Source organism: Ovis aries, chromosome 3, assembly GCF_016772045.2.
Source record: "Ovis aries strain OAR_USU_Benz2616 breed Rambouillet chromosome 3, ARS-UI_Ramb_v3.0, whole genome shotgun sequence".
In the NCBI taxonomy this organism is placed as follows: Eukaryota; Metazoa; Chordata; class Mammalia; order Artiodactyla; family Bovidae; genus Ovis; species Ovis aries.
The window spans coordinates 142,965,410-142,981,940 of NC_056056.1; the positions used below are offsets into that span (position 1 = coordinate 142,965,410).

The 16,531-nt window shown below is 38.0% G+C and overlaps 1 protein-coding gene across 5 annotated transcripts in view; it reads right to left on the reverse strand.

The window, feature by feature from the left end:
- Positions 1-16,531, reverse strand: part of IRAK4 (interleukin 1 receptor associated kinase 4) — a 45,496-nt gene that overhangs the window by 15,644 nt on the left and 13,321 nt on the right. For 2 of the 5 annotated variants that reach the window (XM_042245148.1, XM_042245149.1), the window contains exons 7-12: positions 14,690-14,804; positions 14,153-14,262; positions 8,665-8,848; positions 7,480-7,542; positions 2,829-2,987; positions 2,129-2,713 (exon numbers count right to left, since the gene is read on the reverse strand). In XM_042245148.1, the coding sequence (XP_042101082.1) occupies positions 2,678-2,713; positions 2,829-2,987; positions 7,480-7,542; positions 8,665-8,848; positions 14,153-14,262; positions 14,690-14,804 (667 nt within the window). In that variant the 3' untranslated portion in view covers positions 2,129-2,677. 5 annotated transcript variants of the gene reach the window in all.

Here is a 16,531-nt window from a genome sequence, read left to right on the forward strand (position 1 = left end):
CAGTTTCAACAACAAAGAAAACTTCCTGAAACATCAGCCAAGCCACATCAGACAACTGGCCTGTATATAAAGGAAATGCTGAGTACAGAGTAGATGCTTATGAAATTATTTCTGACTGATAAAGAGGGTAAAGGGAAGGTAACCTGTCACGTGAGAGCTCTCAGAGAACACAGTGGAGGAAGCCAACTTAACAGAAATTGAGTCTGATGGAGCAGATTAGGTACATTGTGCAATCTTACGGAACCAAGAACATCACTTCTGCTACCTTTTGGCTCTTCCCCTGTGGAGAGATAGGGTCTTAGCTAATAACCCACATCCTTCTCTTCTCTCTGAAAGCCCATTTCCTGAGCAAATGCATGCTTTGGAGAGGTGGTTAGCGAACAACCCAGATCCCAGGTTTAATGGACAATTTCTTTAGGGTGAAATTGAAGGGTAGAGCATCATTTTCTGTCTTTCCCTCTCACGCCTCCCCCACCTCTCAAACAACCCATCTCACAGTCATTAAGGTACCAATGGTGCAAGAAATCTCAACTGCATACAACACGAGAGCTTGCTACATCTATACTGTGGGCATCCTCTTTTTTTTTTTTAATCCTATTTTTGCTTTCTAACCACTTTCATTTTGCAGACAAAGACTCCTTTGCCAAAGGCAGGATAAATAAACTCAGACATATCCTGTCTCTTTGACATCTTTGTTTATCCATAAACTGTCAAAAACACAGATGAAAATCCATTGAAGAGTGGATGAAGTGGTTAGACAAAGGCCAAAAGAGACTGCTGCATAGAAGCTTGATGTTAGGGAAGATATTATCTAAAATGATACCAAGCCAGCTTGGTATGATGACAGGAACAAAAATTTAAGTTACCAAGTTACTCAGCTAAGAACAGACTCAATTGTGTAAAAAAGTAATCATGAAAAAAATCAATGTGAGAAAGCATCTGTATAGTTAGTAGGAAACTGACTGCACCATTGGGATCCCAATAACCATGAGGTAAGTTAGTTGAGAGGTGAGGCAAGGGTGAGGAGAAAGAGAAAGCTGAAGGGTTAAGAGCATAGGCTTACATATGAGAGTGGATTTGAATGAAGCCTGGCTCCTCGTTTACCATTTAATTTCAAGAAATAATTAAATTCTCATTATATTTTCAAACAGCATCATTTTCAGTTATAAGCCATAACGTACCTCAGATTATGTGGGTTCCTAGTGAGATTGTTATCAAGTGATTTTACTTATTTTCCTTTTCCACTAGCAAACATTTCTTTTTGCTTAAATGCTTAGTTTATAAAGGTGATTTGAAAAGTGTACTATCTTTGTTTCCCAAGAAAACATTTAGGAACGTCTAAATAAAATAGAGGACAATCACCTTCTACTATAGCTCACTCTGCCCATTCTTGAGAGGGGTTAATGAAAGAACTAATGGTATCAAGATTATTGAATGAATGAGTAATTGCAGATACCTGGTATTGTGGATATAACCTATGAACATGGCGGAATGTCCCCATGGGAGAACCATGGGAATATCTATATTCATTTTCTATTGCTGCATAAAAAAATATCACAGACTTAGTAGCTTATAGAAACTCATTCATTATCTCACAATTTTTTATGTCACAAGTCCAGGCATAGAAATCCATGTTTGCTACTGAGGGTCTCACAAGGCTGAAATTTAGGTGTCAGCAGGGGCTATGGTGTTATCTGAAATTTGAAGTACTCTTCTAAGCTAATTCAGGTTTTTGGAAAATTGAGTTTTCTTGGTGTTACACAACCAAGGTTCCAGATTTTTCTTGCTGACTGATAGCTGGAAGGTAGCTCTCATCTCCTAGAGGCTATCAGTAAATTATAGCCAATGTGGCCTTCCTACAACATGGTAGCTTACTTCAAGGTCCATAGGAGGATCGCTCAGACTTCTTTTAAGAGCTTACCTTATTAGGTCAGGCTCCCAAAACAGCATCTTATTATTGATACTCAAAGTCAGCAGATGAGGGACCTTAACTGCATCTTAAAACACCTTCAAATTTGCCAATAACATAATCTAATGGCCACATCATCATGGGAGTACCATCAGGGCATCACTGGCTTATGGTGAATGATTGCTAATAGCACACTGTGAACATGACCCTATAAAGAAATGAAAACTATAATAGGATTTTATAATTATTTATATAAACATTAAATTTTATATCCCTTTACAAGTTACAAAGTGCTTGTACATACTCTGCATCATGACTACCTGTCAGAGAGGCACAGTAGATATTAATCCAACACTACAGGTGAAAAAAACAAGGCTCAAAGCAGCTAAGACATTTCCCAAATCCTTACAGAAAATTAGTAGTACAGTCAGGCTTCAGCACAGGGTCTTTTCACCCTATAGTCCCGTCATCTGTTTAGCTAATTCTGAGTTTTCAAACTGTGTTTGCTGAGGTTCCGAGGAAATATCTCAGGGATTACTGTAAGAACTCAGAGTGACTCTAAGAAAGTTGGGTTGTGTTGCAACAGTGGTTCGACTATTGTTTATCCTCTATATTGTGAGTTCTACATAAGCTTTAATAACCACTGCATTTCACCGTGCTGCCTTATAAAAGATAAATACTTACAAAAAAAAAAAAAAAAACACTTTAGTTTAAAAAATGATTTAGATAGCTGTATAGAAAAATCCAAGAGTCTATTCCAATAAAGTTTTAAGAAACTGTCATTTCTTCCAGTAGCTGTTGAACCTTTTATAAAGAAAGAGAAAACAAACGCATTAAATAATTGATTAGCAACGTACACGTGGGAAAAAATGACAAATCCCACCTCCTTCACATTTTAAATACATATAAAAATGAATACCTTCTTAATGTCTGGTCTCTTATTTTTCTTTTCATGCAGACACTGACTGGCAACAGAGTACATAGTTTCAATGGAAGTGGGATCAATGTCATTCATCTTCTTATCAACATAATCTTCAATTGTCTTTTCTTCATCTTCAATTTCTTCTTTAATATCTAGCTTTAAGGCAAAAGTTAAAACTTTAAAAGTTTCAAATAAAAGAGAAACAAGCAGTTAAATTCATAAGTGTATTTATAAATAAATATAAATTATAACTAAATTAATATTACTATGTTATAAAATAATAATTTAAATTATTTAATCTATATTATAACAACATTTACTCGTATTTACTATCTGCTGTTGTAACCTTATTAAGAATTGAGGACATCTAGGACAAACTCTATTTATTTACTTACTTATATTAATACATACTTACATATCTCCTTCCTAGAAACATTTAGCCATTGCTCTTACGTCCTCATTAGCAGCCCTTACTAGGCTTCCAGCACAGTGAGGTCTACTCCTGTGCTGTGCCCCCAATGATGCAACTTCAACTCTGAATGCAGATCTTCCTCTCTGCACAAGCACACTGCTCTGTGGGTACTCACACTGTTGAATCAAGAGAAAAAGGGAGGAGGAAAAAGGGGGCAAGGCCATGATAGAAAGGTAACGAATACAGAGAGAGGTGGAGAACGAGAATGTTGTAGTGGTTGAACAGTGGTCCCCCAACAGAAATGTCCAAGTCCTGATTCTCAGAACATGTGACTGTAACTGTATTTGGAGAACAAGGTGTTTGCACATGTAATTATGTTAAGCAATTTAAGATAAGATCATCCTGGATTACCCAGGTAGGCCTTAAATCCAATGATAAACATCTGTATAAGAAAGAAACACATACACATACACACAGAGGGGAAGACAGTCACAGGGGCAGACACTGGAGGGATGTGGCTACCAGTCAAGGAATGTCAACAGCCACTGGGAGATGGAAGGGGCAAGGGAAGACTCTCTCCTAAAGTATCCAGAGGGAATGGTGCCTGGACAAAACTTTGATTTCAACTTCTGGTTTCCAGAACTATGACAGAGTAATTCTGTCATTGCAAGTCCTATTTTTGTGGTAGTAATCTTTTTCCCTCTTATATTTTTAATCTATACACTTTCTCTGTATAATACAATCAACATCCACAGCTTTATGTATGCCTGTACATGAACGGCTCAAAAACTGTAACTCCAGCCCAGGCTTCTTTCCTGACCTCCAATAACCAATGGAACAGAGGATTTATTTCTTTAATAAAGACAAAATTTCACTATGTGCTACAGAGAAGCCTGGTGGGTTATAGTCCATGGGGTTGCAAAGAGTTAGATATAACTAAGCATGCACTCACCCTGTATAAAATATTATGAAATATTATGAAAATATTAACTTTTCATAATAATTGGAGGCTTTATACTTTACTGTAAAATATTAGATACCATGTAATATTCAATTGGTAAAGAATCCGCCTGCAATGCAGGAGACCCCTCCAATCCCAAAGAAAGGCAATGCCAATTGCCTTTCAATTGGGAAGATTCACTGGAGAAGGGACAGGCTACCCACTCCTGTATTCTTAGGCTTCCCTTTGGCTCAGCTGGTAAAGAATCTGCTGGCAATGTGGGAGACTTGGGTTCGATCCCTAGGTTGGGACAATCCCCTAGAGAAAGGAAAGGCTGCCCACTCCATTGTTCTGGCCTGGAGAATTCCATGGACCATATACTTCATGGGGTTGCAGAGTTGGACATGACTGAGTAACGTTCACTTTCACTTTTCAATATTCATTGTACATATCCAAGAACCCATGGCAAGCTTTATAATTTATACTTATATAAGGGACATCTGTAGCAACATTATAATATAGAGATATTACATTTACGGTTTTTCTTAAAAATATTGCATGAGCCTTGGAGAAAATATATTATACCTTTTGACTTTCTAATCTTTGTTCTAGGGAAATAATCTGGTATGCACATGTCTGAATTTTTCACAGTGGTTTGTCCCATTAGAAACAGAAATTAGAATAAAATCAGTGTAGGCCTTACAAATAGCTGAGAAAAGAAGAGAAGCTAAAGGCAAAGGAGAAAAGGAAAGATATAAGCATCTGAATGCAGAGTTCCAAAGAACAGAAAGGAGAGATAAGAAAGCCTTCCTCAGCGATCAATGCAAAGAAATAGGGGAAAACAACAGAATGGGAAAGACTAGAGATCTCTTCAAGAAAATCAGAGATAACAAGGGAACATTTCATGCAATGATGGGCTCAATAAAGGGCAAAAATGGTATGGAGCTACCAGAAGCAGAAGATACTAAGAAGAGGTGGCAAGAATACACAGAACTATTCAAAAAAGATCTTCACGACCCAGATAACCATGATGGTGTGATCACTTACGTAGAGCCAGACATCTTGGAATGTGAAGTCAAGTGGGCCTTAGGAAGTATCACTATGAACAAAGTTAGTGGAGGTGATGGAATTCCAGTTGAGCTATTTCAAATCCTGAAAGATGATGCTGTGAAAGTGCTGCACTCAACATGCCAGAAAATCTGGAAAACCCAGCCATTGTCACAGGACTGGAAAAGGTCAGTTTTCATTCCAATCCCAAAGACAGTCAATGCAAAGAATGTTCAAAATACTGCACAACTGCACTTATCTCACACACTAGCAAAATAATGCTCAAAATTCTCTAAGCCAGGCTTCAACAGAACGTGAACCGTGAACTTCCAGATGTTCAAGCTGGATTTAGAAAAGGCAGAGGAACCAGAGATCAAATTGCCAACATCCACTGGATCACAGAAAAAGCAAGAGTTCCAGAAAGACATCTATTTTTGCATTATTGACTACACTAAAGCTTTTGAGCATCGAAGAATTGATGCTTTTGAACTGTGGTGAAGGAGAAGACTCTTGAGAGTCCCTTGGACTGAAAGGAGATTCACCCAGTCCATTCTGAAGGAGATCAGCCCTGAGATTTCTTTGGAAGGAATGATGCTAAAGCTGAAACTCTAGTACTTTGGCCACCTCATGCAGAGATGACTCATTGGAAAAGACTCTGATGCTGGGAGGGATTGGGGGCAGGAGGAGAAAGGGATGACCGAGGATGAGATGGCTGGATGGCATCATTGACTCGATGGACATGAGTCTGAGTGAACTCCAGGAGTTGGTGATGGACAGGGAGGCCTGGCGTGCTGCGATGCATGGGGTCGCAAAGAGTCGGACACGACCGAATGACTGAACTGAACTGAGCTGAACTGAACTGAAAGCTTTTGGCACAAAGTGACAAAGAACTAAAGAGCCTCTTGATGAAAGTGAAAGAGGAGAGTGAAAAAGTTGGCTTAAAGCTCAACATTCAGAAAATGAAGATCATGGCATCTGGTCCCATCACTTCATAGCAAATAGATGGGGAAACAGTGGAAATAGTGACAGACTTTATTTTCTTGGGCACCAAAATCACTGCAGATGTTGACTGCAGCCATGAAATTAAAAGATGCTTACTCCTTGGAAGAAAAGCTATGGCCAACCTAGACAGCATATTATAAAGCAGAGACATTGCTTTGCCAAGAAAGGTCCATCTAATCAAAGCTATGGTTTGTCCAGTAGTCATGTATGGATGTGAGAGTTGGACTAGAAAGAAGGCTGAGTGCCGAAGAACTGATGCTTTTGAAGTGTGGTATTGGAGAAGACTCTTGAGAGTCCCTTGGACTTTAAGGAGATCCAACCAGTCCATCCTAAAGGAAATCAGTCCTGAATATTCACTGGAAGGACTGATGCTGAAGCTTTACCTCCAATATTTTGGCCACCTGATGTGAAAAACTGACTCATTGGAAAAGAACCTGATGCTGGGAAAGGTTGAAGGCAGGAGGAGAAGTGGAATGATAGAGGATGAGATGGTTGGATGGCATCACTGACGGGATGGACATGAGTTTGAGTAGGCTCTGGGAGTTGGTGATTGACAGGGAAGCCTGGAGTGCTGCAGTCCATGGTGTGGCAAGGATTTGGAAAAGACTGGGCAACCAAACTAAACTGAGGTATTTGAATAATTTTATGAAAAACATATGTGGTAGTATTTATGTAAGTTTTTAATTTCATAGGACCCTGTAAGTTCTTAAAATTTAGTATACAGGAAAACAAGGCCTGGCATAACTTTACTGTAGTTTTAGTGTTCAGTTAGTCTATTTATATAATTGTCAATGATTCCCTATATAAAACACAGGTAAAATTTTCTATAATAACTTTATTAAAAATATTCCATAATAGAAATGGAGAAAGAATTTTATTAGCAATTCTAGTCTGACACAAATTTCTAAGGAAGAATGTTATTTCTCCTCTGAAAAAGGTATTAGTAATCACCATGAAAGTAACAAAATAAAAATACACTAGAGGAGATCTCAGAAATCATACAGCTCCACTGTGATTTTCAAAGAAACTAGAACATAGAATATATCAGTGTCTTCTCTAAGCTTCACAAATATTTCATGGCAGAGCTGAGATAAAAAATAATTGATGCTTTTTCCATATGCCACTATGTAATTGCCAACAGAAAGATTGCCAGTAGAAAATGACATTTCCAGATGTCAAATTTACCCACATAAATTTAGATTATAAATGAAAGAGAAAAGAGCTAGAAAAGTGAATCTTTCGATTACCAATAACTGAGGTTCACGGTGTTCATCCACAGCTGGAAGTCCGGTTATTATTTCTAGTAAAACCTAAGAAGAAAGTAAAACTCGTAAATATAAGACTCAAGACAACACATAAAAACTGGAAGGAACATGGCTCTTGATTATGAAATTGAATGAACCATTTCCACACACTGCATGCCTTTTAGGCATGAAAGTGGAAAGAACGCAAGCTGTGGTCATTTCTTACCACCCTTTCTTCCCTGACACCTCAGAACTCATCCATCTCTACACACAATTCTTTAATACTGGCAACTCACTAAACAATCAGCCCCCTAAATATGTATTCTGGAGATACTCTTTTTCCTGTCTTGCAGAAGATATTTCACAAGAATAATTTTCTCTGGCTTTTAGGAGAATACTATTTTCTAAACCTCAGGCATATCCTAGAAACTTGTGCCTTAACTTCACAGTGTTATGACAGTAGACATCCATAATAGAAACACATATGAGTGTAAAAGATAAAGGATTTTCCAATTCTCCAACCACTCCTGCCCCACTCCTTACACCATCATAAAAGGTTATTATCAAACTGGTAGATCAGAAAATGCCGCAACATATTTCCTTCAAAAAATTTCCTCTTTAAAATATGACACTAAAATGCATAGTGTAGGACACAATTTATATACTAAGTTTCATGCTAATTCATGCGGCAAAAATATTATTTCTTACAGTAATTTCAGAAACCAATTTAAAAGCCTTACAAGTTCAGAGAAGTTTTTATTACTTTCTCATTTAACTAGAGGTTAAAGTGAGCAATTTGTATCTTTACATATGAGAGCTAAGCAACATAGGTGTATTCAAAATATTCTATTTCAATTTCACAAGTACAGCCAGAACGATTAGTTACTAATCATATGTATAGTAAAATATAATATATTACAAGTATGTGTGCATGCATGCTAAGTTGTTTCAGTCATGTCTAACTCTTTGCAACCCCATGGACTGTAGCCCACCAGGCTCCTCTGTCCATGGGATTCTCCAGGCTAGAACACTGGAGTGGGTTGCCATGCCCTTCTCCAGGGAATCCTCCTGACCCAGGGATCAAACCCATATCTCATACCTCCTGCACTGGTAGGCAGGTTCTTTACCACTAGCACCACCTGGGAAGCCTATTACATGTATACATAAATACACATATATGAAACTTACCACACCAAAGCTGTAGATGTCAGATTTGGGTGTAATTTCTCCTCGCAAAGCTTCAGGTGCCATATAAGCTGTTGTTCCCACAATTCTGCTAGTCATGACTGTCTGGGCAAACTTCTCAGAAGCCCGTGCAAGCCCAAAGTCAGATATTTTGGCTGTAAAGTCTTCATCTAATAAGATATTTGCACTGAAAAACAGTTTTTCTTTTTAAACAAATCAAATAGTTCCTTAGGAAGGTATAACACTGTATGCATTTACAGAGTATTTTATAATACACATCATAAAAGGTTGAATTTATGTAAATAAATCTGGATTAAGGATTATAGCTAAAGAAGAATAAAACTGTCTTCCTTTTTGTTTCTGTAAGGAAAATTTGAAAAAAAAAGTGAAGTAAAACTCTTCACATTGGTGATATTTTTATTATTTCACAAATAATTTATTATAGGGCAACTTCCCTCAAAGTATGCAAAAGCACCCTTCTTAATTCCTCCCCTAAAATTTCTCAATTCATTTAAAAACAAACTTCCAACCAGAGTATCTCAACTATATCATTTCTTAGGGGGTACTCTCTCTGAAATCTTTCGAAGAGGAAATACATATGGCTAAAAGATCTTAATTCATTTATTTTATGCATTTGCTCATACAATCATACTTTCATTCAACAAAACTTTATTGAAGACCCACAACATGTTACAGTATTTAAGCTCAGTGCTGGGCATGGGGACAATCTTAGAATCTTGTCTGTGACAAATGTATAGAAATAATTTTTAAAAATTCCTAATGGTGATGCTGAGAGAACAACTGTGCGTGCAGAAGAACTGCAGAAAACTTCAAGGAGAAGGTGAAAAGTGTGTGTAGTCTTGAAGGATTATTAGAAGTTGAGGTTACTGAGGGAAAGAAAGGCATTTGAGGCAAGGGGAACAGAATGGACACAATGATGAAAACAAAAAACATACGCTCAATTTGAAGTAACTAGTGTCAATGGAATGTGAGGAGAACTTGAACTTTATCCTGGAAGCAACAGAATGCCAGCTGAATGTTTCATAGTGGGGAATGATGTTATCAAACTTGATTTTTAGAACCACAACCTGGCAGTATATTAGAGCATAGACAAGAACGGGCACAGACCAATTAAAGGATGACCAGGAGAGTTTGTGAAAAAGCAAGTAAGAGATAGTGAAAGTGTAAATAAAGGCTGAGGAGAAAAGGAGGTGCAAATTTTGAGGTACACTCAATAGAACCTTGTAATTTATATGGTATGGGGAATGAGGAAGTCTTTAGCTTAGAAGATGGGATGAATACTGACTTCACTTGATTAGGAAAAAAACACAGAGGGAAGAATTTGGGTTGGAACAGAAATGAATTTGACTTCTAACATGTTGACTTAGGAACTGCTATGGAACATTGTGGTAGGGTGATTTGGTCTGGAGACACTGAAAATATAGGACTGGAGGCTGACGATATAGATTTGATTCACCCACATGGAGGTAGCAGTTGAAGTCAACACATCTCTCAGTAAGAATACGCAGGATTAGCAGAAGAAACAATGAGGTAGCAATCAATTAGAATACAGACCATTAAAATACACCGAGTAAGGGATGGGAGATGGTGATTCTTCTCTTTTCTAAGGCCAATCCCTGTACAGGACTCCTCTCTACATTCTCAGGAACCTTATTCTATAAACTACCTCACTTCTCTCTTCTGTCTATCACATCCCTCTTCCCACAGGCATAAAAGCATGCTTTGGTCTCTGCCATCTTAAAAAAAAAAGTTTGCTGAATGACACATTGATTTCCAGCTATCCCCCTTCATGGGCTAAATAACAGTGTCTCATTAGATTTGTTTATACTCATATTTCACTCTCTCCTCAGTTCAGTTCAGTTCAATCATGGCTGATCTTTGCGACCCCATGAATCGCAGCACGCCAGGCCTCCCTGTCCATCACCAACTCCCAGAGTCTACTCAAACTAATGTCCATAGAGTCGGTGATGCCATCCAATCATTTCATCCTCTGTCGTCCCCTTCTCCTCCTGCCCTCAATCCCTCCCAGCGTCAGGATCTTTTCCAATGAATCAACTCTTTGCATGAGGTGGCCAAAGTGTTGGAGTTTCAGCTTTAGCATCAGTCCTTCCAATGAACACCCAGGACTGATCTCCTTTAGGATGGACTGGTTGGACCTCCTTGCAGTCCAAGGGACTCTCAAGAGTCTTCTCCAACACCACACTTCAAAAGCATCAATTCTTCGGTGCTCAGCTTTCTTCACAGTCCAACTCTCACATCCACACATGACCACTGGAAAAACCATAGCCTTGACTCAGTTCAGTTCAGTTCAGCCGCTCAGTCACGTCTGATTCTTTGCGACCCCATGAATCGCAGCATGCCAGGCCTCCCTGTCCATCAGCAACTCCTGGAGTTCACTCAGACTTGCATCCATCGAGTCAGTGATGCCATCTAGCCATCTCATCCTCGGTCGTCCCCTTCTCCTCCTGCCCCCAATCCCTCCCAGCATCAAAGTCTTCTCCAATGAGTCAACTCTTCGCATGAGGTGGCCAAAGTACTGGAGTTTCAGCTTTAGCCTCTTTCCTTCCAAAGAAATCCCTGGGTTGATCTCCTTTAGAATAGACTGGACTAGACAGACCTCTGTTGGCAAAGTAATGTCTCTGCTTTTGAATATGCTATCTAGGTTGGTCATAACTTTTCTTCCAAGGAGTAAGCGTCTTTTAATTTCATGGCTGCAGTCACCATCTGCAGTCATTTTGGAGCCCCCAAAAATAAAATCTGACATTGTTTGCACTGTTTCCCCATCTATTTCCCATGAAGTGATGGGACCAGATGCCATGATCTTCGTTTTCTGAATGTTGAGCTTTAAGCCAACTTTTCACTCTCCTCTTTCACTTTCATCAAGAGGCTTTTTTTAGTTCCTCTTCACGGTCTGCCATAAGAGTGGTGTCATCTGCATATCTGAGGTGATTGATATTTCTCCCGGCAATCTTGATTCTAGCTTGTGCTTCTTCCAGCCCAGCGTTTCTCATGATGTACTCTGCACAGAAGTTAAATAAGCAGGGTGACGATATACAGCCTTGACGTACTCCTTTTCTTATTTGGAACCAGTCTGTTGTTTCACGTCCAGTTCTAACTGTTGCTTTCTGACCTGCATATAGGTTTCTCAAGATGCAGGTCAGGTGGTCTGATATTCCCATCTCTTTCAGCATTTTCCACAGTTTATTGTGATCCACACAGTCAAAGGCTATGGCATAGTCAAGAAAGCAGAAATAGATGTTTTGCTGGAACTCTCTTGCTTTTTCCGTGATCCAGCAGATGTTGGCAATTTGATCTCTGGTTCCTCTGCCTTTTCTAAAACCAGCTTGAACATCAGGAAGTTCACGGTTCATGTATTGCTGAATCCTGGCTTGGAGAATTTTGAGCATTACTTTACTAGCGTGTGAGATGAGTGCAATTGTGTGGTAGTTTGAGCCTTCTTTGACATTTCCTTCCTTTAGGATTGGAATGAAAACTGACCTTTTCCAGGCCTGTGGCCACTGCTGAGTTTTCCAAATTTGCTGGCATATTGAGTGCAGCACTTTGACAGCATCATCTTTCAGGATTTGAAATAGCTCAACTGGAATCCATCACCTCCACTAGCTTTGTTCGTAGTGATGCTTTCTAAGGCCCACTTGACTTCACATTCCAGGATGTCTGGCTCTAGGTGAGTGATCACACCATCGTGATTATCTGGGTCGTGAAGCTCTTTTTTGTACAGTTCTCTGTGTATTCTTGCCACGTCTTCTTAATATCTTCGGCTTCTGTTAGGTCTACACCATTTCTGTCCTTTATTGAGCCCATCTCTTCATGAAACTACCACCTGAATTCTGACCCAATTACTACATGGAGATAGATTTCCTGAAAGTCACTAACGACCTTCATGGCACTAATCAAATGCTTCATTTAAATGTTTTTTTAAATGGGTCATTTTTCAGTTTTCATTCTGACTTCCAAAAAGCAACTGAAAATTTTGACTAATCCTTCTCAGGCAACTGTCTTTCCTTGTTCTCAGGGATACCACACTCTCCTGGTTTTCAGCTTCATTGCATCCTTTCTTAGATTCCTTTTTAGACTCATTTTGTTCTACTTGGCCATTAAGTCTTAAAAAGTTCCTCAGGGCTAAATCTTGTAACCTTTTCTTAATCTGTATCTTTCTTAAAGTTAAGGTAACTATATGCTAGCTCTTCAACCCATACATAGTAACACAGAAATTGATATCTTCAGCTCAGACTTCTTTTAGCTCCACCATGTATGTCATGCTGATTAACATCTCTACTCACTTCTGTATCTTAAAGGAACCTTTAACACAACATGTACAAAAGAGAACTCACATTTTCCAATCCCAACCTTGTCCTCTTTCAGTGCTTTCTCTGTAAATGAATCATGCCACAATCATTCCAGAATGCGGTTCTGGAAGCCATAAATCCTCCTGTCATTCCTGACATGTTCCTCTCCCTGAATGCTACCACCCACCCTGCAGGCAAGAGTAAGCAAGAATCTGTTCACATTTCTTCATATAAACTGTTATCACCAAATCTTCTATGACAGGCTCCAAGCTCCCCTTTCTTACAAATGAGTCTCTATACTCAAGCCAAAGTGATCTTCTCAAAACTCAACTATGATGCCACATTCCTCCTTATAATTATTCAGTGGCATTTGATTATACTTATGATAAAATTAAAGCTCTTATATTGGTCTATTAGGTCCTACACAGGGCTTAGCTCTCTTCCTACCTTATAATTTTATCTTATTTCCTATCAATCACTCCTTCAATTTCTGCACTTCAGTCATTTATTTTACCTCCTGTAATCCATCATGTTCCCTCTGAACACTGGTCTCAGAAATGTGCTTCCTTATTCCCAGAATACTTTTTCCCCATATTCTACAGCTGTCCTCAAATTGTGCTCACTCATGTCCTGTTCATTCTTTGGATCTCTGCTTAAGTTTCATTTTCTCAGGGAACTCTTTTTTATACTAATCCTATAGACTATACACTAAAGTTCTAATATTATTTTGTGATTATCTGATTGCTGACAGATGCTACAAATGCTACTTTTGCTAACTATACCATCTACAGTACCTGTCGTATAATGGATGCTCAATTAATATTTGTTAACTAAATAAATACATAACAAGGAAGATAACTGAAACGTACTCATGAGGAATGAAAGTGATTCAAAAAAGAGTGATGATCCAGAAAATAAGAAAATAATTCTGACAAGAAGAACAGAGTAACATACTGTGAAAAACAAACAAAAAGACACAGGTTACTTAGGATGAGTACTAGAAATAGGTCACTGGGTTTGAAATAAGGGAGATTATAGACGTCCTTAGTGAGACGAGCTTTCATGGCAAGTTAAGAAGTTCATGTCAATAGTGAATAGGAAGAGTGAGAGAAAATTATTCTTTAAAGACCGTTCTCCAAAAGCTTTTTAAAGGCAGCATTTACCTTTTAATATCTCTATGAATATGATGGTTTTCATGTAAATAACTGAGGCCATTAGCTGTACCCTGGGCAATCTTGCATCTCATGTACCAAGAGAGTGGGGGAGTACCATCCTTACGAAGTAAGAAACAAACCAATTAAAAATAAAAGAGGAGAATAAAACAAATCTATAGAAAATATATAACAGAACATTTCTTCTAAGCAGCTACTGACCATATTATTACATTGCTAACAATTTAGAACTACCACTTTTTAAGTTGTTAAACAAAAAGAGCTAAATAAGATCAAATGGAAGTTAGCATTTCTTATCAAACAATAAAAATATATGAGAGCATCTTCAAAGTCTAGCCTTGACTGATAATTTTACATTTTAGATTATCATCTGATAGAAAGGGAATTCCAATTGTTTAAATAACAACTATATAGTTTTTACAAACTAGGAAAGATATTAATACAGTTTAAAAGATTCTGTCATAGAGAAAATATTAGAATTCCAACACAGAAACAGGAAACCAAACAACCTAATAAAAAATATCTTACCAAGCAAGCCAGTCTGTCCAGCAATGAACCATTGGGCATGTAAACATACACTAAGCAGAGGTCATCGCCATCACTTGAGAAACCAAGGAGCTCTACTAAGTTTTCATGTTGACACCTGTGGCAAATAATTTTCCATCCAAAATTATTACCATATATACACATATTTCCCTGAAGGTTACGTTATTCAATTTAGAGCTTTAAAAGAAAACAGAGAAAGAAATAATTATATGCTATACATTCTTGCAATGTGATACGTATGTTTCTAAATCTTTATATATGTTTAGTATAACTGTTTATAATGTTCTATAAACAGTTCCCTTTTGGTCAATATTTATCAACATAATTTTGATTTTAAAATTAAAGCTCAATAATTCATATATAATAGTTTGGTTAAGAACTAGGTAGGTGTTTACCATTGTTTCACATAATTTTTAATGACAGCGTAAACAAGAGTTCAAGAAGTGTGTTGAAACGTGTATGACAATCCTTTCAAGAATTCTCAAACACATTCAAAGCACTGATTTACAGATATCTGATTTTCAATTACATCTAATTTATACATTTTTGATCTTTAACAGTATCTGGTTATTTATAACCTAATTTGAGTTTCTTTATATACTTGAGAGTAATAAGACTAAATAAAGCTGAAGTATAACAAAACTGCAGGCATCTATGGTACAGTAAGTACAAAGAAATCTGGGCTCAAAGTCCTAAGTTTAAAAGTACAGCTCTGCTACCTCCTGGAAATGTGACCTTTCACAAGTTAACAACCTCACTGAGCTTCAGCAACTTTCCCTGGTAAATGTGGGTAATAATGCCTATTATGTAACATAAATGCTGTGAGAATTAAATGAGCAAATACGTATGACAGCCCTCTGGCTTCTCTGGTGGCTCAGTGGTAAAGAACCAGCCTGCCAAGCAAGAGATGCAGGTTCGATCCCTAGGCTAGGAAGATCCCCTGAACTAGCAAACGTCAGCCCATTCCAGTAATTTTTGCTTGGAGAATCCCATGGACAAAGGAGCCTGGTAGGCTACAGTCTATGGGGGTCACAAAAGAGTCAGACAGGACTTAGTGACTAAAGAGCAACAAATATGAGAGCCCAGAATATATTCTATGGCGTGCAAATTAAAACAGCAAGTATTCCATTTTCCACCAAATTGGCACACTTTAAAAATGAGTAGATAACATTTGCTGAGTTTATACTAACAAGGCATGTGGTACTTGATTTACCTGCTTTGTTTAATTAACCCTTAAAATAACTTAATGAAACATTTCATTATTAAAATAATTATCCCATTTTACAAATGAGAAAACAGACAATTAAGAAACTTGGCTGAGGTCATTCTGCTAATAAGGGCCAGAGGTTGATATTTATTTTAAGAACAGCAATAATATTTAATGGTATTGTGGTAGCAGTTGTGAAATCGCAATAAACTGCTGGTAGAAGTATGTGAAGTGAAAGTCACTCAGTCATGTCTGACTCTTTGTGACCCCATGGACTGTAGTCCGCCAGGTTGCTCTGTCCATGGGGATTCATTCTCCAGGCAAGAATACTGGAGTGGATTGCCTTGGCCTTCTCCAGGAGATCTTCTGGACCCTGGGACTGAACCTGGGTCTCCTGCGTTGCAGGCTGATTCTTTATCATCTGAGCCACCAAATTACTATAACAACTACAAAGTCATTTAGACAAATATTCAGAAAGTCTTTAAAAAGTGCATGCATGGGGATGACCCAGAGAGATGTTATGGGGAGGGAGGTGGGAGGGGGTTCATGTTTGGGAACGCATGTAAGAATTAAAGACTTTAAAATTTAAAAAATAAAAAACCAAAAAAAAAAAAAAG